Source organism: Corvus cornix, chromosome 20 (assembly GCF_000738735.6).
Source record: "Corvus cornix cornix isolate S_Up_H32 chromosome 20, ASM73873v5, whole genome shotgun sequence".
Classification (NCBI taxonomy): Eukaryota; Metazoa; Chordata; class Aves; order Passeriformes; family Corvidae; genus Corvus; species Corvus cornix.
Genome location: NC_046349.1, coordinates 6,161,015 through 6,188,024, shown reverse-complemented (window position 1 = coordinate 6,188,024; position 27,010 = coordinate 6,161,015). Strand labels below are relative to the sequence as shown.

At 46.3% G+C, this 27,010-nt stretch overlaps 1 protein-coding gene across 2 annotated transcripts; it reads left to right on the top strand.

Annotated features, from left to right (window-relative positions):
* The first annotated feature begins 598 nt into the window (after positions 1 to 598).
* Positions 599 to 27,003, top strand: SLC13A3 (solute carrier family 13 member 3). 2 transcript variants are annotated; one of them, XM_039563528.1, is made up of 13 exons: positions 599 to 735; positions 9,963 to 10,228; positions 10,557 to 10,720; positions 15,233 to 15,299; positions 16,022 to 16,207; positions 17,098 to 17,223; positions 19,516 to 19,611; positions 21,314 to 21,418; positions 22,415 to 22,512; positions 23,756 to 23,868; positions 24,167 to 24,328; positions 24,656 to 24,793; positions 25,369 to 27,003. In XM_039563528.1, exons 1-13 carry the CDS (start codon positions 607 to 609, stop codon positions 25,552 to 25,554), a joined length of 1,836 nt encoding a protein of 611 aa, XP_039419462.1. In that variant the 5' UTR covers positions 599 to 606; the 3' UTR covers positions 25,555 to 27,003. The 2 variants fall into 2 exon arrangements, with proteins under 2 accessions (XP_039419462.1, XP_039419464.1); XM_039563530.1 differs by having other exon boundaries at positions 652 to 672.
* Positions 27,004 to 27,010: the final 7 nt, after the last annotated feature.

Below are 27,010 nucleotides of genomic sequence, written 5' to 3'. Positions count from 1 at the left end.
GGCAACGCTTGTTGAGGTTCACTGCGGTCAGGAGAGGGGATCCTGTCCTGCCCCACATACTCCCCATTTTCTTTCTGATGAATCCGACATAGGGCAGAGCTGGCAAGAAAATCCACCTTCAGAGTTCAAATTGGGCAGCTTTTGTGTTTTCTTTTTGACTCTTGAAGCATCCTTAAGGTCCAGCCTGATAGGACACCCAGGGTGTAGTCATATGTTCGTCGCTTGCTTGCTGGGGCTCACACTTGTGTGAGCCAAGACTTTGCCGCTTGCTTTTCCGCTATTTCCCCATGGCTCTATCCCGCTCCACACCACTGACCTTTTGTTTGGTTGTGTTTGCTTATTTTTAATGAGGAAAAAAAAAAAAAAAAGAAAAGAAAAAGAAAAAAGGCTGGGAAGTGGTGAGATGGGGAAAAGGAGGGGGATATAGGGGCCGTATAAAGGGCGGGTATAGGGGATGGGAGGCGGTGTAGCGGGGCGCAGTGCCGTGGGGCGGTGCGGGGCCCCTCCCGGTGGGCGAGGCGGGGCGGAGAAGGGCGGGGGATCCCGGGGGGGTGCCGCCCACCGGGAGGGCCGTTCCCGGGGGATAAAGCGGGTGCGCGGCGGTGGATGCGGCGATGGGCGCGGGATGGCGGCGCTGGGGGCGCTGGTGAAGAAGGCGTGGAGCGTGCGGAGGTTCGTGGTGCTGCTGTGCGCGCCGCTGGCGCTGGTGCCCGTCCTGCTCAGCCTCCCCCCAAGGTACCGCGCACGGAACCCCGGGTGGGCGCTGCGGGCTGGGACACCCGCTGCGGGGCACGGACCGGCAGCACAAACTGGGGGGCGCTGACTCGGGACGCGGACCAGGTGTATGGAGCGGCGTTCCACCCTGGGAAGTGGGGCTCAGCCCTGGGGACACGGAGCGGGTGCTCCGTGCCGCCGCTCGCCTCGGCACCCTCAGTGTTTGGCTCTCGGGAGGGTCACCCTGCTGCCTGCCAGGGTTTGACCGTGGAGGGAGGGGATAGCGAAGAGTGTGGGATGCCACTGCTCCTCTCCCTTTTGCAGCAACTTAAAGTGCGAGTGGAGGGGGCATCCTGCGTCCAAGTCAGGTTTATAGGGGGAAGAAGGGATAGATAACGTGAACTGTGTTTAATGTTTCTTTTATGGACTTTGGGAGGTGGGAGGATCGTATGGTTCAGCATCATCTCAAGCTCAGTGGCAATAATTGGTGTCTCTTGCTGGTACCCAAGTGTCCTGTAGTTTTTATCGGTAGTGCCCAAATGGCATCTGGGGAAACTGAGGCATAACCGGCATTACCCAGCGGGGGGCTTGCAGAGCGGGGGTAGAAGGTTAGTGCCTGGTACTGAGAGTCTGCTTGGCATCGCTGGCCCATCCCCTTAGCGATGGGAGTGGCAGCGGGTGGTGGTGCCAGCAGTGGGACAGGGACCTGCAGAGCTGTCCCGCTGTTCGTGCTGCAGGGCTGGGAATGCCAGGGAGACCTGAGTGCCGCCCACACCGCTCTGGGTGACTCTCAGGGGAACCTTTGGTGCTGTACCTGAAAAGGCTTTGTGAGTAAGATAAGTGGTGTTTTGTAAATGTGGAAGAACTGGTCTCCTCTTAGAGTTTGTGCTTTAGCATGTGTGATCTGCACATAAAGCAATCTGTGGCAAGGCTTTGGAGGCTGGAGGATTTTTGTTGCTATCCTACGTACACAGCTCTTGTGCACCAGGAACCTCTGAGCCTTGGGTGGAAGTCCATGGGGTAGTGAAGTCACTGTGGAATTTTGCATGGTTGACTTCAGTGCGAGCAGGATTTTGCCCTCATGTTCTGACTCAGATCCACTTGAGAATGACTTTGTTTACATCGGAAAAGAAGTAATGATCAGTATGTAGTGAATATAGAATAGTTCAGGTGCTGTAAGGACACAAAGTTGGCACTTAGTTCTGCCTGTACAGTGCTTGTCAGGTGAAACCTTCTCGTTTGAGATACAAAATACACCAGTGAAAATGAAAAATTACATAGATTGACCATTGCTTTATTTAGTGACACCATACATTAAAAGAGACATTTCTCTGGATTTAATATCACTTTTTTTCTCTGTTTTATGTATTGGCTGAGTTATGAATAGGACTGTGTTAAATGTCTGCCTCAAGGAGCAGAAAACACATTGCACAACAGGTACTAAATTCCCTTGCGGATTCGTAAGTGAATAGTTACATCCCTACATTCATTTTCAATAGCTGAACAAATGACTTCAAGTGTATTTAATGGCATCTTGTTTGTCTTTCGCACTTGGTAAAATTGTGAGCTAGGATTAGAGAGTGAGGAGATGCACTGTACGCTAAGTGCAAGCTCGTGTGTGGAACGTGCAGGAGTTAATTGTGAGAATAAATCACAGATGAACCCAGCGCTGTGGGAAGGGCTTTGATCTAGATGCTCTCTGTGCTGGTAGAAGTGTATAGTGTCACACGGGCTGTACAGGATTTGGATGTTCAGAAAAGGGATTTCTGTATGTGTACAGAAATAAAAAATGTCTCTGTGGTGTAATGGTGCTGCTCACATCCACTGAGCTCCTCCAGTGAGCTGGTAGCCCGCTCCAGGGTGCAGTCCATGGAAAACCTCATGAACAGGCTGGTCTGATCAACGCTGTTTTATTAAAGAAAAATGGTGTTGGGAAAGTGGAAATGTTTGCAGCTGAGCGAGTGGCAAAGCAGGGATACAGCTGTGGTAAAGGAAGGAGACCCTAGCAGAGCTGGCTGCTCTGCTGCTCGCCTTGGGGCTCTGTTCTTCATTCTCCATGGGCTCTAAAGCATCACAGGTGGTAGCAGTGACACTGGCTGGTACCTGTGCTGGTGCCTGTTGAAACCTGGGTGCTCACATGGGTGTTAATCAGTGCAACCTTTCAGGCAAGTCCAACTGCAGCTTCCCCACGTTCTCCCAGGGTTTGGCATGGGGGGGAACCTGTAGCTGTTAACTCCTGTACGCAGTTGTATCTGTTCATGTTCAGGGGTCAATGATTCATCCAAGGTTTTAACACTAAACTCTCTCACTTGTTCAACAAGAAAAGAAACTTGCTGTTGCATCAACAGGGGATTAAGTTCTGACGTCTGGAGCTTGCCTGACCCCCCCGTCCGCAGCCCGAGCCGCGAGGGGCTGTGGGAGAGGAAGGAGCAGGTTACGCTTTTAACCACAGTGTGGAAACAGCAAGGGGGAGGAACAGGCGGGGGCCAGCAGGCTGGGGATCGGGGTGGCAGAGTGTGGAAGTTGTCCTGGCACGTGATGGCAAAGGCATGCCCTCAGCTGCACCGCCCGAGTCAGGCGGTCTGTCCTGACACGGGGCTCAGGTCCAGCCTTGTGCTCCCCTGGGCAGCCAGGTTGTGAGAGCTGCTGCAGGTGTTCAGCAAGAACTCAACTGACTGGGCTGCTGCTGGTGTTACTGGGAGTCTGTCCCAGGCAGGGCATCCAGGACAAGCAGGCTGGGGCAGGAGGAGCTCCTGCGTGATGTGCAGTCACTGTAACAACCGTGATGCTGCTGAGTACTTGAGCATCTGAAACATGGGGGTGTTGGACAAGTTGGAGAAGCCTGTACTCCTGCTGGGATGGTCGGAATGCTGCCTGGCAGGGTGTAACAGAAACTGGTAGGAGATAAAAAGCAGTGAGGCTCAGCCTCTGCTGGTGTCAGGATGAACCTTCCCTTGCAAGAATGTGTCTTACAGACACCTCTGCAGTACTTCCCTGCTCTGCCAATGCTAAAATCTGTTCCCAAATCATGTCACCATTTACCTTCTCCCTACTGGGATGCTCAGCAATTTTTATCTCCCAAGGGATTGCCACCATAAAAAGCCACCTCAGCTTTGGCTTCAAGGGCAGCATTTCGCTTGGATCTGGAGACCGAGAAGTCTTGACTTAAAGCTGATAGAACACAACAGGATATGGCTTCTTGGATTAGTATGTCCTTTCTGAGTGATACACTGTGATGTGGGTGCAGGGGGTTTTCCAGTGAAACCTACACCCAAGTGATATCCCCCTGGAAACAAAATCCTTTGAGAAAAATCATCCATCAGGTCTGCTCTTGCTTACTGGTGATGGACTCCAGCATCCACATCTTCACGCTGTGATTAAAGCTCCTGCCAGCTGTCACCCTGCAGTGGTTTTTCTCCAGATCCCTATGGGAGTCCCTTCACAGAGGGGTGGTGACAGGGCTGGCACTGCTGCTGTTATGTTAATTGCCCTTGTTTTTAATTGATGGCCTCTGTAGGTTGTGGAGAGGGAGGCTTGTGTAAGTGGCTTTGTCTACAACCTCCTTTCTCTTACATAGAGAAATGAAATTTCCACTTTGTGGGTGCGTTTGCTGAGACCTCAGGGTGAGCTCCCCAAGCTGTGTCTGGAACAGTGGTTTGTGTCCATCACATCAGGCAGCAGAAGGAAACGCTCTGTGTGGAGCCACTTCCCAGGAGCCAGTTCTCTGCACAAGGGTCTGTGTGTCACCTCACGCTCTGGTCGCTGCTGAAATGGCTGAATATTTGTCCCGTGAGTGGAAATGCCTGCGACCCCCCTGCTCAGAGGGCTGTGAATGATTGCAAAGAGCTGGGGCAGGGCAGGAGGGGCTGGAGGAACTGTTCTGTTGGAAGGGGCATGGGGGCACTTTTAATGAGCTGTGCAAAGAGCTCGTTCCAACAGCTTCTAATGAACTCAATGTCTACAGCCTCTTGGCTTGGTAACAGCTGAGGCAGCCAAATCTGCTAAAAGGAGCTCTGAGCAGGCAAATAGGGCCCAGTGCCTTCAGAAAACAGACTTGACTTCCTCAGTGGCCATAGAGCAATTTAAAATTAACTTGGATGTAATGGGTCCTCCTGGTTAGAACAAGGAGACTTTAAGATCTTCCAGAAGAAAAATTACATTGCTTGCACTGGAAAGCAAAGAGCATGAAGGGCGTCTGTGTGGGCAGAGGGGTGATGCAAGTGGGGATGGGAGTGGGGTGTCCTGCAAGCTGGAGGGGAGCTGGATCCTGGCTGGAGAGCATAGCAGGAGCATGGACAGGTAGGGAGCAGGCTGGAGAGCAGCCTGGCAGGAGAAGTGAGCGATTGTAGCCTGACTGTACACTTCATACACAAAGTCCATCTCTGCCATGTTTGCCAGTGGTGATTTGGGAAGGCCAGTTTCACAAAACTGGAAGCAATGGTCAGTTAGAAGATGAGAGGAAGAACTTCAGTGGGGAAAGACGGTGATAACTGAAAGTGCAGTGACTACATTTTACCACATCCTCTGTGAGCTTCAGTCCAGAGAGAGGGCAAGCCTGGCAAAGAGCAGGCTGGCACAGGGAAGATGTGAAAGCAGCAATAATTGGGCTAGGGGAAAGGGAAGTGGACATGAGTCAATATTAATTGGGAAATATGACTGCATATAAAACACGTCTGCCTGATTCCTGCCTCTGTTTGCATTGATTCAATGATTGTAAAGGTCTTTTCCAAGCAACTACATTTCTGTGGTTCCATGAAAAGAGATGCTCAAGAATTGAGGAAGAAATCCCTGGTCAGGGTGTTGAGGGTGATGAACACAAATGTTCATCAAAGAAACCCAGCCTGTGGTAATCTGTTGCCGGATGGACAATGCAGAAAAAGCCACATTCAGTGAACCATTTTTGTTCTATACTGAGCAAAATTCTGATAGTACAATCCTACAGCATAAGAAGTTGACTGATAATAAATATTTTTACTGTGACAGTAACTAAAAGGAAATTTAAAATGTCATACATCCAACCCTGGCTACTTTAAAATCTATACATTTAAGCAACTTCCATACGATAATTTTGCAAGAGCTGCCTGAAGAGTTTATTGTGTAAACTGAGTGTATTTCTACAAGCCCTAGTAAATATGGAGATCACCAGGGGTGCTGACCACAGGTCAGGCTGATTTGTAGCCCCCCTTGGGAAGTATTTAAAAAAACCCAAAAGGGGGGAGATCATAATACATAATTAGCTCAATACAGCTGCTGGACTGGCTACCCACAGCCAAGGTGGTTAATGTTATATTTGTGTGTATGGGACATGTGGAAGTTGACAAGAGCAGTGAAGAGTCTACCAGGCTGCTCTTTGTGGAGTTGGTGACTTTTTGCCACACATTCAGTTTGCCACTTTATCTGAGCTTCAGCTGTCTCATTTTAAAACAGAGACTTTTGTTGTTGTTGTTGTTTTGCCAACTACAAAATACTTCAAAAAATTAAATAAAAGTGTTTAATAAGCTTTATGTCATTTTAGGAGTGGAAAATAGATTCCCTGAAGCTCTTGCAGCTTTGTGGGCCTGTGTTACTGGCCCCTTTCTAGCCACTCCGCAAATAGCCAGCGGGAGCAAAACGACTCCACTGGCAGGAAGGCTGGTAAACAGGGCTTGGGTTATGTCCAGATTACATAATGCTTGCAGGAGCTGGGTTAGTAGAAATCAGATTCGCATCTCCATCCTGCTGGAGAGCAGGCAGTGAGTGCAGTGTGGCTGGTAGCAGTTACAGCTGTGACACGAGAACACTCAGTGTTTGTTTTTTTTCTCCAAGTAGTTCTGTAAATCACAGGTAGAATGTTTCTTTGTGATAGCAGAGGGATAAAAGGGCTTGAAAAGCTCCAATTCAGCCAAAATCTCTCTGGGTATTGGGATCAAGGTCCTGGAGGAGCCCTGTCTGCCACTCTTTTACCTGGTTATAGGGTGATGGAGCCTGTGTGGGGCTGATGGGGCTGTGATGACCATGCAGCATTCAGAGGTTGATGGAGAAAACCCAAAGTTTGGCAGTGCCAAGGTAGGGCTGAATCTGCCTGGTGGAAGCTAGGGTCTGATGGGGAACAAGGGGCAGCCAAAGGTCCTGGTGTCCCTTTCCGGCTGGCAGTGAGGACTGGTGGCTTGTGTCTCAGTGCTATGCCTGGGTGAGCCAGCTCGCCTTACCTGACCCACATTCCCTGCCAGAGCCTCCTTTCCCCGGGGCACCTCATCTGCCCTTCCCGGAGACCACCAGGTCTCCTGCCCATGGGAGACTACCTCGTGGCTTGGCTTCTTCTGCCATAGCTCAGCAGGTCCCCCAGTGTGGAAAATCCCCGGTGCTTTCAGTGTAGCAAAGACGAGATCTGTGTCTGGAGGGGCAGAGGTCGAACCCAAGGCTCTTGAGCAACAGGAAGAAGAGCTGCTGCAGTCCAGACCTGCAAGCTGCTTCCCTGGAAATCATTAAATGGTTATAAAATTAACCTGATCACAAGATCCATTTTAAAGTTCATATGTGCCACCATTTTCCCCCATTAACTTTGATAGAATTCTGTTGAAAAATATAAATACAAAGCTGCAGGGAGGTACGAGAAGTAGAAGGAGTCTTGACAAGGATGCAGCCAAGGCATGGAAGGATAAAGATCATGTGGAGGTGATGGTGCCACACTGAGCAGTGGTGCAGCTCAGCCTGTCCAGTGGCACCTGTGGCCAAATCCCTCAAGGACCATTCTACTGACATTTGTTAGCATTTGTTGTTTGTGTACTAACCAAACATACTAGACACTGGGGGCATTAATTAATTAACATTTACAAAATATCTTAAAATCAAGAAACTTTCAATTTCATGCAGAGTTTGGTTCCATTTTATTGATGACTTTTTTTTTTCATTCTGGGGAATGCTTGGTTGAAATCAAAGTTGTTCTGGAGTGGTCTTGTTCCTTTTTTGTTCAATGATGGTCCTATCTCAAAAATCTTTTCAATATAGCTGCAATTTGTCTTCTTTTAGGGTAGAATAAATTGGATAAACAGCACTACAGCTTTCTTCAAGTGGTTTGTTGTTGATCCATATAGGTTTCAAAATTCAGGGAAGCCTTTCACATAGCAGTTCTTTCTACCCTGTTTCAGTTTTACCCCTTGGCTTTTGATCTGGCAGTGAAGAGGAGTTATTAGATTGATGCTGTGTCTCATTGCAATGTTTTCCAGAACATTTGCCATACACTGGAGAATAAATACCCATTACTTATAATTAGTTTTCTAAATTGTACATCTTCTATTTCATAAAGTCAATTAAAGCCTTCACTGATATGCTCTTGTATCATTGTTAAATATTTTCAGTTGCTCTACACCTGTAAGAGCCAAAATGTCTTTATTTTGAAGTTGACTTTGGTGCAACTTTCTTTGAAGGAAACTGAAGAATATTTTTCCAGTGGGAGAAAAGAATTATCCATATGGCCTTTGGAAATCAAATGAAAAAGATCTTAATGAGAGCAAAGCTATTTCTCTGACATATAAAAAGAACCATAGCAAAGAGGAATTGTCAGTTGGCACAGGAATTAAATCAATAATCTAGTGGCAAACACTTTAAAACATGGTTCTTTATTTTTGTAAAGTTTAACACTGCCAGGTTTGCTGCTCTGATCCTGCTGGTTTGGGGGAAGTGAAGCGCAGGGAGCCCATGAGAGCTGCCAGGTGCCAGGGCTGAGCTGAGCCTGAGGGTTTTACTTCACACTCTCTCATGTCATCTTATTGGCATCTAAAATTAGGTCTGAAAGTGATCTTTAAATCCAGATATTGGGCACTTCATATGAGGCATTGACACTGGTACAATTAATGTATGAAAAAAAAATCCAGTTATACTCAGTTCTGGTGTGCTCATGTTTCTGTGTACACTGAGGTGCTGGGACCTTGCTAGCAGGACCACTTGTGAATGCAAAGCCTGGGTGCTAAAAGCAAATCAGAAATTCTATCATTTTGTCCACCTTTCAAACCCTCACTTGCAGATGTAGTGAACAATAAATCCATATCGGTTTTGACCTCATTCAGCCCAGGCCTGCAGCAAATTGTTCATAGGTGAACAAGCAGGTGGTGGTTGTACTGCACCTGCTCTGGTGCCTGGCTGAACCCTCAAATGCTGTGGCTGAGACCACATTATCCCCAAAATGGAGCTCCCCACAGTCCCCAGCTCACGCTGTTCCTAGCCTTGGCAGGGAGCAGAGCCATCATCTCCCTCTCAGAAGCTCAGACTTGGTACAGGGGAGGAAGGTCCCAGCAGAAGGACAGAGGTGCCTTTGAGTAGCAATTCAACGCGCTCAACAAGCTGGAAAAGTGATAAAATAAATAGTTTTGTGGCTTCCAAGTGATTCTCAGCAGTTATTTATAGTGCTGTGGGCACTCTGCCCTGTGCTTGCTGACAATATCCCTGTTCAGCCCCGCCGTGACCGAGCCCAGCTCTGTGCTGGGCTCCCCCAGGGCTCTCCCATCCCGGGCTTGGGGCCGCTCGCCTGACTTCCTTCCACTGCTCGTTATTTTGGCCATGGCTGTCGTGACAAATGGCTTTGGTCTAGTTTGTGCCTCCTGGGTGGATGGATGAATTCACACTGCAGTGTGAGGGCACTGGGTTTCTGCCAGCCTTGGCCAAGGCTGGGGTGATGCCGGGTGATTCCTGCCCCCAGGAAGTGGTGTGACACCAGGGTGCTTGATTTACTGATTTCCATAGGGGCTGGGATGGGTTGCCATGGAATGGGTTCTCACAAATCTCTTGGGAGACTCTGATTCAAGAAAAGAAGCTTTTCTGCATGCTGCCTATTGCAAATGTGTGGAACATCCATCTCCCAAGGCTGTTTTTGCATAGCCGTGCAGAGCATGGCCTGTGGAAGTTGAAGGGAAAGCACAAACATTAAGTGGGTCAGATACTGGGACACCTGAGGATGTTAGCAGCAATGCCAGCCCTAATTCAACATTGTGGGACAGTTCCTGCTCTCCAAAGGTTCCTTGGTTGATGCCTGTGAGCCTGCAGCATGTGGGAAGCTCAGGCAATCACGGAGGGTTTTGGTTTTGCTGTGGTCTCATATCAGTCCTGAACCCCTTACACAATGTAGGAGGAAGACGTTGTACTTGATGGAAATGATTTGGGAGAAATACTCTGTCCTTAAGGGAGTAAATGGAGCATTTTGCTTGTCTAAGTGTGACAGGTGACAAGATGTCTCTGTAATGCCAAGTCTCACTTTTCCTCTCCTCCTTTTGCAGGAAGGAAGATGTCTCTATGTGATCCTGCTGATGGCCCTGTACTGGTGCACGGAGGCGCTGCCCTTGGCTGTGACAGCTCTGCTGCCCATCGTCCTCTTTCCCTTCCTGGGGATCCTCCCATCTAACAAAGTTTGCCCACAATACTTTTTAGACACCAATTTCCTCTTCCTCAGTGGTTTAATCATGGCCTCGGCCATTGAGGAGTGGAATTTACACCGCAGGATTGCACTCCGGGTGCTCATGTTGGTGGGAGTCCAGCCAGCCAGGTGACTATGGGAGCAGGGGGTTCTCCATGGGGGATGTGAGCTGAAGGTGCTTGGGAAGTGGCTCTGCTGCTCCTACAGTGGGGGGTGTCCACACCTCCTTTTCTCCAGCTTATTGTGTTTGTTCAGCTGTTTGCCTTTGCCCCTGGGCCAGTGGAGCACAGGGAGAATTGTTTGGTTCAGCCCCATGCTTGTGCTCCATCCAGTTTCAGGAGAGTCATAGAAATCCTTTTGGGTATTGGTTTTGTTATCTCTGCACATGAGCCTCCTAATGTGTCAGAGAACTTGCCAAACTGAAGAAATTCAGCTTTTCCTTTTTTCTCTCTTTCAGACTAATCTTAGGGATGATGTTGACAACGTCTTTCCTGTCCATGTGGTTAAGTAATACTGCCTCCACTGCTATGATGCTTCCAATTGCAAATGCAATTTTAAAAAGCCTCTTTGGGGAAAAAGACACATCTAAGGATATGAACAGGGAAAATGAAGAAAACCAAGGTAATTGAGACAGGGCAAGTAGTACAAGCCGGCTGAGATCTGCCCTGCTGCTCTCGAATCTCCCTGTTTTATCAACTTCACTGGCACAAATACCACATTCCTGAGCTTGCAGCTCGATCTCAGGACTGGTCCCACTTTACTGCATACTTTATTCCCAGGGTGGAAGAATATTGGCAGAAAACTCCCTTTTATCCTGCCCTTTTCTCATGTCATGCAGGAGGCAATGCTTATGAGTGGCCTGGAAAACCAAAAAGCGGCAATGCCCAGCCAAGCTGCTCCATAAACCTGCTGCTGGCACAGGTTAAAGCCCAGCTCTGTGGCACAGTGGTGGTGGGAATTGTAGGGATGCATTGCTGGGGGACAGCTGGAGCCAGGGAGGGCTGTAGAAGGGGCAGATGAGTGCTATGGGATGGTGCAGGGTGGGTCCCTCCCTGTGGCACACAGAGCTGTTGTGCTCTTGGGACATGTGTGTTCTCCTCTTGTTTTCCTGTTTGTTCACCCATGGAACTGGAGCCTGAGCTGGGGGGGAAAGCAAGGACTCAAGGGAAGGCTGGCAGGTTAAATATCTATCTATGAAGTGCTTTGTGATTTTTTTCCATCTTGATGCTGCTGTTTGGTGTTGTTCTTGAGCAGGTTGAGGACAGGTCAGGGGTATGTGGCCAGGTAAGGCCTTCCTCCAGCCTTCTCTTCACGAGTCATTTACCAGAACTTTGGGCTTCTGGCAGACAGTGATGAGAAACAGCAAACCAGAAATGATGTCCTGACATCCCCTTTGTAGCTACTGCTGATAGCTGGAGCAGTAGTCACAGCTTCTTCTTCTGCTGCTTCTTCTTGCACTAATTAGTAATTCATCTGCCTGTGATTTAAAAGCAATGGCTTTTTGGTTCCCCTTGAGTCCTAAGATAAAGGAGTCCCCAGAAGAAGACTCAAACATGTGCACACTCTAATAAAGATATAATTAATCATTCATCATAAATGTTTAACAATCATGAGATATTTTCACTCCAAGTTGCTTTATCACATTTGCTTTATGAATTTTTGACTGTTCACATCTATTAAAATCAATCCCACGGATTTCCTTGCTATAATTTCCTGTTCTGTGTTTTGTCAGTCTGCTTTTAACCTTCTTGACCCCAGCCTCTGAAACTGACTGTGTAGTTGTGGCTGTAAATACAGTAGAGTTTGGGAACACATAAAAGGAAAATTCCCCCCTTGTCCTAGACACTGTTAAGCACGGAATTAACATCCTTGACTCACAACACTTGCAGTGGTGAGAGAAACCAGAAAAGGGAAGGGAGGGGCATGCAGGTAGAAGAATGAATAAAGTGATGCTTTGCAAATACCATGTGATGGTGTGATGATGTTGGTTTGTTGTTTTTTTTTTTTTTTTGAGATAGAGGCTTTTGAAAGTCATAAATACAAGTGAAGGAGGAATCACCTGTAAAATGTACAACATTCTGTACATCAAAATGCGTGTTTTCATGTAGACTTTTTATTTGAAATTTAGTGTCCCAAGGTGGACTCATCCTTTTCTGTAATCTTTCTGAATGGATGAGCAAAGCTGAGTTCCTTGAAGGAAGCCCTAAACCTGAAGTCAGTCAAAAGTGACTAATCTCATGTTACACTTAGGAGTGGAGATGTACAGATGGGAAGAAGGTATATTCATTTCATAGTTTATTAAATGTTTATAATCTATCTGAATCGTGATCTGTGCTCCAAAAAGATTTATTTGTGAAGGGAGCTGTATGTGGAAGGAAACTTGTACAATGCCATGTGATAAGATCAGTTTGCAAACTGACTTGGTTTCATAACAATGTAGTAGAGTCCATGAGGCTAAAAAATATCTGAGTGGTTAAAAATAATAATTTAAAATATAATAAAGAATATGTGATGTTTCAAAGCACTTGGTTTACAGAAAAAAATCTCAACAAGTGTGTGAAACCAGTTTTGTATAGGGCTTTGCTTACACACGCAGTGCCAGAATTTAAGTGATCTCTGATCGGTTGGTGACACTTTTTTCCTGATGAGAAAATCTCAGACTTTCAATCATCTATGTCCATGCCCAGCCACGTGGGCAGCATGTTACAGATCAGCAAATATTTACATTCTTGTGTCATTGACAGCTAAAACTGGGTGTAGTCATTTGTTCATTTTGACACTCTTGGTTTCTGGTGCAAGAGAGCAGTAGTGAGGTTGGGGGGCTGAAGTCCCAGCTGGTTCTGGTGGATCAAAGCAGGGTTATAAATTTAACACCAACAGACATTTTTCAGCTTCCAGAATTTTCCTTTTGGAGGTGGATTATAGATTCCCCGCAATTCTGTCTGACATCTCCAGCAATAGGTGTGTGACAAGCTGGCAGCTGCTGTGTCAGTGAGCCTGACCTCTCTCCTGCTTCTGCCCACTAACCCATCATTGGCAATATTTCATTTCTCTGAGCACCTTAAATATCTCCAGGTAAAAATCACAAGAAAATATTTCCATTCTTTTTTTCCTTCGTAGAGAATATTCTGCAAATTCAAGATAAACTGCAGTCAGTGCTTGAGGTGTAACTCTGAGTCACAGACCTGGAAATAATGTCTCTAAAGGAGCAGGTGGGACATGTGCATTTTTGGACACTGCTGCCTGGTTTGACTGGCTAATCCCAGGCTGTGCTGGAGGGTGTGGCCACAGCACTGCTGCCTGCATCCCTCAGTGGGTAGAAATAGTCCTATTCAGGTCTTCTGAACCTTTCAGAAACAGTAAAAATGTCATTAAAGCAAAAATTATCTATGAAAAGCATTTCTGCCTCTAAGGTAAGTGAGTTATTTTGGTGAAATGGCCACAGAATCCTCATACTGCCCTGTGAGAGGTGTGTACAGCTGGGTCCAAACTCTGTTATCTTTGGCCTTTTCTGACTTACGGACCTGTAATAATTTTCAATTCCTTTTTTACAAGTTTCATAGGAAAAGCTCTGCAGTATGCCTCGCTTTCCTTTGCATGGTTACGTTTGCAATCCTTCCTTGAAAGATAAATCACAGATGGTCCTGCCCAGATGGGATTGTAGTCTGAGTTTAGCAGGGAAAAAAATTGAACAATGTTGAGGTAAAATGAAATGTCTTTGCAGAGCCAGGACTGGGCTTGAGTGGGACAGCATTTTAAGAGCCTTTGGGCTAAATCCATTGAGGGATCAACAGTCAACCATGGGTTGATGTTCATCCTTCTAATTACATCCTTTCATTGTGGCAAGGTTGGGATGAAAGCTCAGCATGTGTGTGTCCAAGCCAATTAACTCCAATTCAGTAAATTAGCGATGTGTAAAACATGACATTGCAAAAATCCCTGGTTCACTGAGCTGGAACAAGCACCGTGTCTTTGGCACACACGTGAGTGAGTCCTGAGACTTTGGCTGCTGGCTTCTCTCCATGCTTTAGATCTCTAGGTCATTGTGGGTGGAAGGGGATCAGGTTTTGGGCTAAGAAGAGGTGCAAGGAAATTTGGGGACTGCTTGAGTGGCAGGAATTGGGTTCTGTATAGAGCTGTCTGCAGAGCCCAGGGAAGTGCAGGCACACAAACCTCTGGACCCAAAAGCACACAGAGAGCAGAAGGAAAGGCAGCAGAGCCAGCAGTGGTGGGGAAGGACCACGTGTGCTGAAGGTGGATAAAACCCACAAGTGCTCCAGTCCTGCCAGGAACATGGGAAATGGGGTTTGATAGCACATCTCCCAACCTCAGGAGGTCAAGCCATGGCCACAAATGCCACGAGCCTTAATGTCAGGTCTGGTAACAGAGAGTGATTGTATTGCATTTCCATCTTTTGATTTCTGGGTGCTCCTGTGGGTTGGTGTGGTTTAGGGGTGTGCAGCTCCCAGTTTACTGGGACTGGCTCCTCAACCTGCAGGGTCTGTCATTTGTGGAGAGGATGATGGGCTTGGAATGGTTCTTGCTGTCAGGGTGGCTTTTGGAGGACCTGGTACAAAACCTAATCCCCAAATGTGTCTCACTCTTGCCTTTAAAGAAGGAATTACAGCTTTATGGTGACTGTTCTAGATGTCTGCAGGGTGTAAAATGGGAATGTAGCTCAGTGACAGGAAGTGCTCCTGCTGTGCCTTGGGGAACCTGCCTTACAGATACAACCAGGCCCAACAGTGTTTCTTCCTAAGAATGACTTATGGTTATTCCTCCCCTAGAAAAACCCACCCCAAACCCATGACTTGGTAAGGGATGCCCTGGAACTCTTGGCTGTGTTAGAGGATCCCAAAGCCCAGCCTGTGGCAAAAGCAGTAAAGGGACCAAGTGCCTGGGTGTTGGAGGAGAAGCTGGGTGCTGTGGTGGGGCTGGAGCAGTGGCAGGAAGAGGTGGGCTTGTTCATCCCTGCCAGGTGCTCCTGACCCCATCCCCTTGGTGTGAGCTCACCCTTCATTTGCACAGCCCCTCTTCTAAAATGGTAGCTGTTTCCTCTGTCCCTCTGTTTGGTTCAAGGAGAATTTTCTAGATGCTTTGAACTGTTTTAAAGTCCTCATCTTTCTTTTTCAGCATCTTTTCAGCAGAATAAACTTTACACTGTACCAACTGAGATGCAGTTTCTGGCAAGTACTGAGGAGTAAGTTAACTATAAAGTTTGTATAAGAGAGTTGAGAGAGAATTATCCCCTGAGCTAGACCACGTGTTAGGAATTTGAAATTCAATCGTTGCAATGTTTCGATTATACCGAACATCCCAGTCACTAGCAGCCTGATGATAAAAACCCTCCTCTGTGTGCCCAGCATCCCTCTACATGTTCAAATCATTACAGAGGTTTATTTCAGCCACTCTAAAATCATAGCCAGAGGTGTCTCCTGCTGGGGATTTGTGCCTTGGTTTTCCCAGGAACATCAAATGTGTGAAGCCGATGATGTAAAACCCCCCAGGATTTACACACTGGCGGTGGTCCTGCTTTGATAACAAGGATGGGAAGGAAGCATCTTTTTCAGGAACACAGGAACAGATGTTTCTTTCCTCAAATCTATCAAATTTTAGTTCTTTTTCCTTTTGGCAGTCCTTTGGACTTTATGCTCAGGGTTACAAGCTGCTGAGGGGCTGGGCAAGGCACTCAGCTCCTATGGATGGGTCTGAGGGTGCTCTGTCCTCTGCGAGGCTGACAGTCCTGTGTGGCACTTCACCAAGCAGACCCCTCTGCAGCACTGAGCTGCTAAGGTGTCCTTGAGCACACTGGTAGCTTGGATTTCTAAAAACTGGGAATTTTCCTTCTGTCAAGGCTCTGAAGTGGTTGCGCTGTATTTAAACCAGGGCTTTCACCGGATTCTCTTTTGGACTATTTTAAAGCAAAGATCTGGCGGAGGAGAAGGAGATTTCCAGTGATGCTCTCTCAGACTTAAAGAAGGAGGAGGAATACAAAACAAACATATGGAAAGGTTTCCTCATCTCAATCCCATACGCAGCCAGCATCGGAGGTACAGCAACGCTGACAGGAACTGCGCCAAACCTCATCCTTCTGGGACAGCTGAAGAGGTATGGGAGGCTCTCCTGGGGAGCCTTGTAAATCCTGCAAGACAGAGACATGTTCTTCATCCCTGTAGGAAATCCCTTTCTGTGCTGAGTTTGGAAAATTCATGCCCTTCCAGAACGTTTTGGGAAATGAAAGCAGGGAGTGCACCAGCCTTAGACTTAATAAGCAGGTTTCCAGCGAAGCCAGGCAGGCTGTCAGCCAAACTGGAGCATGTGTGCTTCACCTCACTGATGCTTTTAATCCCACTGAATTTAATGGGACTTGACTCCATGCCTACAGTTAACCTGGTAACTGTTCTGGTGAAGCAGACTGTGTAGTGCTTTGTGAGCAATTACAGCTACTGCTGTATGGGAGAAAGAAAAATAATGAACCCACTACTTCTGGCCTGTTTTCTCAGTCATAAAAGATTCCTCCTATGTGCATAGGAGCAGAGATTTGTGCCAGCCCAGGTGCCCCCAGGTATTTCTTACCTTTGCTGACCTCTACAAGAAGTACATACAGCATGTCCTGGGCACTGCAGCATCCCTGCAAGGTTCATGTCCAGACTCTCCAGCAGTTTCTGTAGCAGGATTTAATCCTGGGTGCCCAGGAATATCTTTGTACAAAGGCATTGCCCATCTGGAGAGGGATTTCCAGATCTTTCCTTGCAGGCTTGCACAGCTGGGCTGGGTGAGATGGGGGTGGCAGGATGTCCTGGTGGTTGTCCCAACACAACGCTCCTCACATTTCCTTGTGTCCCAGATAACTCCTAAGGCACACACAGAGATAGTTTTTAAATGCACAGGGGCAGGTTTGTGGGATATCTCACTGCTGATTTCAGATGCTTGTTTACCCGTGGATGGGAGGGTTGCTTTCCCATCTTGCATTAACTTGATTTTTCCCGTTTGCTTAGTTATTTTCCAGAATGTGATGTGGTGAACTTTGGTTCTTGGTTTATGTTTGCATTTCCTTTAATGCTGATTTTTCTTCTCATGGGATGGCTATGGATCTCCATCCTGTATGGAGGAATTAACCTGAGGTATGTTGATATTCACTACACATGTATGTACTCTGGTTATATTAGCATTGTGAAATACATATTCATCATGATTCTCATCCTAAATCTACTGATACCACCCCGGATCATCTCCTGGAAGGTGGGGGAATTTATAACTAACTCTAGCATGCCCATCCCATAACAAGTCATCTGTTTTTAAAAAGCTGATGTACAATAGGAAGGTTTTAAAGATATCTCATAGTTACATATACTTTATCCAACTGAAATATGTGTACAGAGTATGTATTATTTTTAAATGTATAATTTTTAAATGTTATTTTACTGCCTGACCTTGGCCTCTGGAGGGTAAATGGGAGATTTTTAATGACAGAAGGAAAAGCAAGATCTAGCTTTGGAGATCATGACAAAATCTTAGTTCCCCATAAAAGAGACAGGATTTCTTCTTGGGGCAAAAACCTGGGTTTGGAACAGATTACTTCACAACAGGGCTTAATTTTACAACAACGTGTTAATCTGTAACTGAGAATAACATGTTTTTCCGGTAAATCTTGCAACCCCTTAGTGTGCACAACCTAAAGTGATTGCAGCATTGCTCTGCTGCTCATGTGGAGCCTTTTTTCCCCCTCCACACTCTCACAAGTGATAGTAACAGTCTTGCTTCCTCCAGGGACCGTACAGAATTTGTAATATTTAGAAGAGTCTTTAATTGTTGTTTTGACTTTAAAATGCAAATGGGGGGAGAGGGGGGAAAAGAGAACAGGTGTCCAAATATTTACACTGTCTCAGACATGGGGGGGGAAAAATCAATGGGAAAGTTTTAATCCAGAAAATGCCAAAGGCTTGTCCTTAACTTGCTGGTGGGGCTTCTCAGGAGGCTCTGCGTGCTGCTGTGTGATGCTTGGCTGGCTCCCACTGCCGTGTGCCAGGGCTTGTGTGGAGCCCAGCCTGAATTCCCGTGTCCCATGGTGAGGGCTGGGCATGGTCCCGGCATCCGGCCGGCACAGCCCCAGCCCCTCAGGTGAGGGAAGAGGCCGAAGCCCCCGGTGAAAGGCAGGGTGGCTCTGGTGCTCAGGGAACGTGATGCTCTGTGTTTGGTTTGGCTCGTCGCCGCCAGCACAAAGCCCGGCTGTATTGGGATAGCTGGGCCAGCGCGGATACCAGAATTCCCCAGTGGGGAGGTGCGTGGAAGAGGCACTGCAAAGCTCTGCAAGTACAGCCAAGGCTCCACAGGAGCCTGTTGGGATGCTTGGGCTGTAACTGCTTGGGGATAGTGGCCAAACTTTCTCTGTGGGCAGGTCCTTGGTGTCTGTAGCTGGGCACAGGCAGGCAGACGTTTCGGCTTTGCTTGAATCCAAAACACAGCAAAAGGCTGAGGTATGGGCTGGCTGAGCTGAGGCTGCTGTTAATAACACCTCCCCAAAATTAAGAAATTAAAGGGCCAGGAGCTTGAAGTGCAGGAGCTTCTGAATGATCAACCATTCAGCCATATAGACCATCCAGCCAACACATCCCTTTGAAACAATAAGTGTGTTAAGGAAGGGCAGGCACCACGGGGATGGGCTGATGCCTCTGATACAGAAATTTGGGGTTGTAGGTTTAATCAAGGTCACAGGCAGTGTTAGAAACCAGGTTCAGTGTCATGGGATATGGTGGGAGATGAAGTGCGAGATATGAATATATCATTTGTATGCACATGCTACAAAGGAGCAAACTGTGTGCAGTCAGTGCAGCCGGGCTAAGAGGCTTAGCCAGGAGCACATTAACATTCCCGGCCACTTAGAAATTCCTCACATTTTTGTTGATCCTCAGCAGCATCCTGGGATCACCCAGGAAATTACAAGTGACTTGAAAAATGAAGGGACATATTCATTTTCTGTGTCACCCTATTTCCTAGTCGTTCTGCCCAAGTAGGTAACTTGCTTGGAAGGAAGACAAGGAAATCTTGGAATGTTGGGACTTTCATTTGGCAATCACAGCCCATGCTGGAGGAAACAGTTCAGAATATAAATAAGAGGAAACTTCCTCACCTCTGCAGGGTCTCCTTTGTATGAATGCATAGACAAAGGGTATATAATATATATATAGTATAAATAAGGCCTATTACCTTTATCTCAGCAGAGATTTTCGTTGTTAGTCTTCATAATCTGAAGATAACACAAACTGAGCTGCCAGAGATGTTCAGCTCTTTGAACCTTGCAGAGCAGTGCTGGAGAAGGACACTGAGTCCTCCATGTGCTGCAGTAGAAGATCCAGTATTTCCTATGTGTCACTTGGGTCAGAGGCATGTAAAAATGTAATTGTGTTTCTTGGCAGGGGCTGGAAAACAAAAAAGTCAAATATAAGAGTGGATGCAGAAGCCCGAGCCAAGGAGGTGATAAAGGAGGACTATAAGAAACTGGGTCCAACAAAGTGAGTTGTAAAGTTGGGATGGAAATGAGAAAGAAATTAAGTGTGTTTGCAAATATCCTGTTTTAAGAGTGGAGGACTGGGGGGAATGGAGTTTTTTAAAGAAGATTACACCTATATTTCCACTCAGTCTGTTTGTAACCTGCTGAACTTTGCTTTTTGCATGCTCCAGCCTCCTCACCGTTGCTAGCGTGAATAATTGCAAATAGCAGCTTGCACTCAAATCTTCTGAAGAACAACATTCCTCTTACAGAGGGAATTCATGCTGGGTTGTTTAATTACTCTTTATGATTTTTCTACTCCAGGAACAAACCCAGTTCTGTGTGTGTTAGGTGCTAACCAACACAGGCTGGATTTCAGAGGTTTGTGCATACCTGTCCTGCAAAGCAGGAGGAATTTGCTGAGAAGGCTGGCAAATCATATTATGGATATGAATCATATGGATTGTGGATATACTTTAAGAAACCTTAAAGCCCAGAGAAAGTATATAGAAAGAAGTCAGATCCATGCCATGGAATACATTCTTATTTTCTGAATAATTCCTTCAACTATGCTAGTCAAGCAAGGAAAGTAAAAGCTGGTAAAAACTGCAATGATGGGGATTATATTTTGGAGTAAGCAGCAGAAAGAAACATGGGTTTTAGACTTCTGAGAGATGCCAAAAAAAGGGGGGGAAGCAGGAAAAGCTGGGTATCTCTAGAACTCCAACCCTGGATATGTCCAACCATACACTGATATTCTGGGCAGCCAAGGCTGTTGAAACTGTAGGCTTTATCCTTAAATGGTCTGTGTTTCCCCATCTGTAAAATAATATTTTCATACTCAGGGCAATGCTGTGAATATCCAGCGATGTTTGTGTCGTGCTCTCGACATTGTAATTATTTCTGTTGTGTGGAACATGGAGTGGTTCTTCAAAGACAGCTCTCTGTGCCTGTGCTGTAAATGAAAGAAATTGGTTTATTTGTTCCATTCAGTACATTATCAAGCAGCCTGCAAAATGTCTCTGAAAGAATCAAAGTCCCACTTTGAGATCTAGGAGTGGGAAAGTCCATTAAGCTGAGCTCTACCAATTTGATTAGCAGCCCCATAACTAAAAATCAGCTCAAGCAGCCTCTTCCCAAGGGCTTATATGCCCCTGCTTGTGCTCAGAGAGATTTTAAATAGCATTTTGAAGCATCATCTTGGTTAAATCTTAACTGCCCTAGATACTTGGTGAATATTGCCTTTTACCCTGCTGTTTGTCATGTGTCTAAGGGACAGTGTTTAGATTTTGACCTTGGAGGAATTTGTTCCTGCTGTCTCATGTATGATTTGAATCTCAGTCATCCTTTTGTACTGCTTGAGCTGCAGTGACACCATCCCTGGCTGGCATCCTGGAGGGACATGGGAAGAGGAAAGACCATGGGGAGCTGCTTGGCCCTTCCTCTCTGCCACACCCAGAGGGTCAACCTTGTGTCCAGCTGTTGTGACATTCCTGGTCTCCATCTTGCCTCTCCTTAGTGTCTTCCAATAAGAGAGAATTGCTGGCAAACATCAGTATTTGCAAATAGATTTACAATCTGTTCCAGTGTTTCACTGTAGTTGTTTTTAGAAAATCATCCTCACTTCTCAGCCAAGATGCTGCAGCAGGAGCTGGATACTTGTCCTAGCTTGGATCCACCCCTTTAGCCCATGAGCATTTTAATCTCATTTCTTTTCATTTCAGGTTTGCAGAACAGGCAATTTTCTTCTTCTTCTGCATGTTTGCAATCATGCTGTTCTCCAGGGATCCCAAATTCATTCCAGGTTGGGCAAGCTTGTTTGCACCAGGGTAAGACTCTTTCCATTCCACTGTGCCATTTTGCAATAACATTTCCAAGCTGAGATTCCTGAGTTTCTGATTCTGTTGCTTAACACTGTTACTCAGGTTTCCTGGAATAAATTGAACTGACCATCAAGTAGCAGAACCAACTTTGTTTTTTTCTGTCTCCTAGAGGAGGTGCATGAAGCTAATGGGAAATTGGGATGTGTCTGTTTGAGGCCATCCCTAGGATTTAATGTTGGGAGTGCTGTTTATAAATATATTTACAGTGAAATACTGAGTTCTTTAGGCAATCCACTGATTTCACTGGAGGCCTGAAGACTGAAGAGAGATGGCAGGAGCTGTTTCCAAATGTTATCCTGTCTGTTTGCCAAGTTTGTGTCCCCTGTGACAGCCATACCTTGTGAAGATGAATAGATACAGCAGCTAGGGAATGCTAAAGCTCAGAGAGGGTGTTGTTATTTTTTAAAGGAAGAGACCTTCATCGTTTTGTGGGTTTTTTTCAAATAAACCCCTAGTTTAATAAATTATTCCTTAATATAGCAAAGTACTTATGGACTTTTTCCTCATGAGTTAATAACTCCTTAAATCTAACACATGCTTAAGCTTTTTACTGGATGGAGCCTGCCTTTCACCAGAGAGTTTGAGCATTTTGCAAAGAGCTCATATAAATAAGATGTTTTGGGCTCTGTCTCTCTTCCTCCCTGCAATAGGCTGAGGAAACTTGTCTTCACGACTCTGGAATCAGAACAGCCAGAGCATCAGTGTGGAGGGGATTAGATCTTGGTTTTTACTTTTGCAGGGCAGCTTTTCTGGGGGGTTCACAGGCCATCGTAGAAATGTAGCTCGACAGGAAATTAAAAAAAAAAAAAAGAACTGTGAACAACAAGCATTGTTCAGACCTGACGGAAACTTGTAATCTTCTTTGGTAAATCCCTGTTTTCATAAACTTTGTAATTCTACAGGCTTGTGCTTCTTACAAGTGTTTCTGCTGCTTTTGGACAGGTTTATCTCAGATGCGGTTACGGGAATCACCATTGTGATTATACTGTTCTTCTTCCCTTCACAAAAACCTTCCTTCAGGTGGTGGTTTGACTTGAAAGGTGAGTAGCAGACCCCTCCAGGCAGGGACTCTGTGCTTGCCTGTGTCCTGGCAGGGCAGGCATGGAGCAAGAACCACAGCTATCCCCCCTTGGACCTGCAGCAGCAGTGCTGGCTGTGGGGAGCAGTGTGCCTTGAAGGTGCCATTTGATCCCAGAGAGGTTTCTTTTCTGAAGTACCAGCAGAGGCTGAGCAGTCACTGCCCTGCTGCTGATGGCAGGAATGTCTCAGTTGCTCATGTAGCTGTCAGGGTTGATGCTATGGTGGGGTGAAGTGACCTGAAATGGGTGTTCACTTACCACAGCAGACCTGATTGTGGAACAGAGGTTTGGTGTCTGACTCCCCAACAGCTTCTGTCCTTCGAGGGGAGCATGGACCTCTGAGAGGGCAGAGCTGGGCTAGTTGTCCATTCTCAGATATAGGTGCTCTTCTTCACATTCTAGAATAATTTAGAATTTGAACTCCTAAAGCCCAAACTCCCCAGCAGGTTTTGAAGTTGTGGGCTGGCCCTCCTGAGTAGAAATGAAATACAAATTTTAATTCATAAGCTGCTTGGAATAAGAGATGATCTTAGTGTGGACAAGTGGCTGATGAAAGCCCTTTGTGGATGATGGAGCATTGCCTGGGGTCTGTGGGAACAAAATACCAGCTGCTCTGACATTGTTGACATCTGACAACATTTGTTGTGTTGTCCATACACAGGAAGATGTTTAATCAGGCCTCCTGTGGATAAAATATGTGCCCTTTTTCAACAGAAAATTTCAGTCCCATTAGTGCATCTTTCCATACAACAGAGCTCACTTTATCGTGTATTAAGAAATGGCTTTTAGGGGAGATGAGCTCTCTGCTATAAAACTTACTAGCTGTTGAATGACAAATGGAAAATTAATAACATCTTTATAATTCAAGTGGCAGAAAATTTCCTCCTTCCATGGACCCCCATCCGTTGAAGACAATGTTTATGTCTGTTACAGAGAGAAAATTAACCTGATATTAAATTTTAAATCAAGAAAGCCTCAACGAAAACTTTAATGCTAGAATTGAGGGGTTTTTTTGGACATCTGATACTAAGTTAAATGTTCCTTTAACTGGCTAACTCAAGACACTCCATGTGTGTGTTTGATCAGCAACTCATGGACAGTGGGCTTCAGCACTGCTGTCAGACTCATGGTATCATTCTGTCAGGCAATGACTGATGCTCCTCTTCAGGTGGGTGTTTGACACAGGCCTCTGCTCTGTTTCCAGCACCAAACACAGAGACCCAGCCCTTGCTGACTTGGAGGAAGGCCCAAGAGACGGTGCCCTGGAACATCATCCTGCTGCTTGGAGGAGGCTTTGCCATGGCCAAGGGCTGTGAGGTGAGGTCCACAGCAGATGCCATGTGGCATCATCCTGCCCAGCAGGGTTGGATTTTATCAGGGTGTCACTTGGCGTTCTCATTTGGCTTTGGAAAACTTGTATCAATGGAGTGATCACACTCAAAGGACATATTTCTCAACTCCAAGTGACAACAATACACAGCAGATAACTGGGGAGGTTACAACTCCTTGCAAGCTGCTTGCTGTGAGACATCCTGAGGACAAGTTCTAGGAGAGGATCAGTTTCCCTGCAGGGATGCAGGAGGACGACTCCTGTTTTTGCTCTCCCCTTCTGCAGGAGTCTGGCTTGTCTGTGTGGATAGGAGGCCGTCTGCATCCCTTGGAGGGTGTGCCACCGCCCGTGGCCGTCATCCTCATCACGGTTGTCATCGCCTTGTTCACAGAGTTTGCCAGCAACACAGCCACTATTATCATCTTTCTGCCTGTCTTGGCAGAGCTGGTAAGGTCATCCCATGGCAAGACCAGCTCGTCCTCTGCCCCTTCCTTGCTCTGCCCCTTGGGTGGGCAGGTTTGTCTTGGGTTTGTGCTGGGACAGGCACTGGGCAGTTCTCCTGCTCCTGGGCTCTTCAAAACCCTTGGGAGCAACAAGCCCTGTAGCATAATGTGGACACTGAGGGATAGTAACCTTCAGACTTTGTTGTGAGATAAGTGATTATTTATCACAGAGTGTGGGATAGGGCTCTGCACACTCCACTGGATCCTTTGATCCATCTGTTGGCAGCTCGAATCTCCAAGGTGCAATTCCTGTTCCTTTCTGGTTTTCCAGGCCATTCGTCTGAAAGTAAATCCCCTCTATTTAATGATACCAGGAACTATAGGATGCTCCTATGCATTCATGTTGCCAGTCTCAACACCTCCCAACTCAATTGCGTTTTCCTCTGGACATTTGATGGTCAAGGATATGGTAAGTTTCTTTAGACACATAAAATAATGAAAACAATCAGCCTGAGTGTTTAAAGAATGGATTTTTCTGCATTGTTAGTACTTCAGTATGTAGCAAAGTGAGAAGACAGAAGTATCAACAGTGTTTGAAGGCACAGGATGGAAGGAGCTCTTATGAAGCTGAAATTTGGAGCCACCATGGCTCCAAATGGTGACAAAAGTGGTCTTGAATGTGCTCAGCATCCCCCAGCCCCTATTCTTATTCCTCTAGTCTCAGCAGCTCAACTTTCATAGGTTTCTGGATGCAGGAAATGTTCCCCAGCTCAGTAAAATAAAGCTTATGAGTGAAATTAGGCTTAGTCCCAGTTCCTGCTCACATTCCTGAGGCTAAACAGATGTTAAAGTTTTTGATGGATCAAAGCTTGGTAAGCAGCTGCAGAGTGGCCTTTGTGGCTTTAAGCCTGCTTAAGATGTTGCTAATATTAACAGCAATTAAGCCTTCAGTTTTTATAATGTTTGCATTCAAATAGCTTCATGCTTCACATGCTGTAGATGTCCAGTCTAAACTCAACAGCTGTCTTTGTATTTCTTTTGTAGGCAAGAACTGGGTTGCTCATGAATCTTATGGGAGTTCTGCTTCTTAGCTTGGCTATGAACACATGGGCCAAGAGCATCTTCCAGCTGGGGACCTTCCCTGCATGGGCCAACATCCATGCAGAAAATGCCACCTCATTTGTGACAGCTGTAGAAAATGTCACTTTAAGTGCACTAAATAAAATATGAACAAAGCCACCCCTGGGGAAGGACTCACTCACTTAGGACTGGGGCACTGGAATCATCAGAGTTTGCACAGGAGGAGAAGCCACGTGGCCACTCACACTGTGTGGGACCTTCTGGTTTAATTTTATTTTTAGAAATCCTGGTCAGTGTCACAACATCTATTTGTTTTTTTCTCTGGAGATCTTTCCCCACCTTCTGCAGGTACAAATCCAACTCTCCCAGAGTCCTTCTGTCATAGGTGGTTGTTAACTGGACAACCTGTAAGCATGGAGCATCTTTGGGTAGATTCCTGTCCCCCCATGAGAGCTGGCGAGCCTTGCTGCTCTAGCTTCTGATACCCTACCTCGTTTTGGAGACCAGCCCTGGGAACAGGGTGGAGGCAACTGGATTATTTATGTGCAACCCAATGTGAGTGAGTGTATCAGAATCTGGCCGGGGAGGAGGCGGTGTGGCCGGGTGCTTCTGGCAGGGTGTGAGGATGGGGTCTCATTGCCATCTCATGAGTGATTCTCTCATGGAGGATGAAGACTATTTCTTCAGGTTGGTGTGTGAAGGGATGACTCAGGAGATGTGTTGGTAGGACTCGGTGCATTGCTCCATGCTTTGGAAACTGGAAGGCCACAGTTTGTTTCCAAACGTTCAGTGTTTTGAAAACCTGGCACAGTGGTTGCTGCCTGGTTCTTTGCACTGAGTCCATGGATGGGGTTTGGGACCAAATTAATTTCTGACGTAACTTTGGACATCGGTGGTGTCTCACCGTTGGTAACTGTGGCCAGTCTTAGGTTTGTGAGATTGACTCACTCACAAATGACCCGCTGAGTCACAGGTCAGTGGACAAGTTGCATTGGAATATTATTGACATTTCTTAAAAATAGGCTTTGATTCTTAACGCCTTTTAAAATCAGATCGCTTGGGTACTTTCAATGAAAGCATTGCAAATTGACTGTGATTTTAATCACCATTTTATCCGATTATTTTTATTTTATTTTATGTAAGGATCTAAAGTATTAAACTTAAATCATCAGTCACAGAAATAGTTGATTGAATGATAAAGGATCTGATTCTTGTTTTATGGAGGTGAGTGACTGAATCCCTGTTCTGGGACAGGTTTCTCTGATAATGTAAACTGTGGAGCTGACAAGATGAACTGGCCTGGGGTAGGGATCCAGTGCATCCCCCCTGCTCCTGTGCTGCTGATAACCCCCAGGGCCAGGTGGGAGGGCTGGCAGGGAGATTTTTCACCCACCACAGCTGCTGGGGTTACCCTATGGGGGTTACCCTGGGGTCATGTGGCAGGTGGGGACTCGAGGGGGTTGAACCGAAATCGCCAAAACCAGTTGAATGTGGAACTTTGATCAATCAAGTTAAAAAAAAAAAAAAATCCTTAATGTTCAAACAAAATCCTTAATGATTGTGGAAAACTTAAAATAAAGCACGTTGGTTAGCACCTCACATGGTC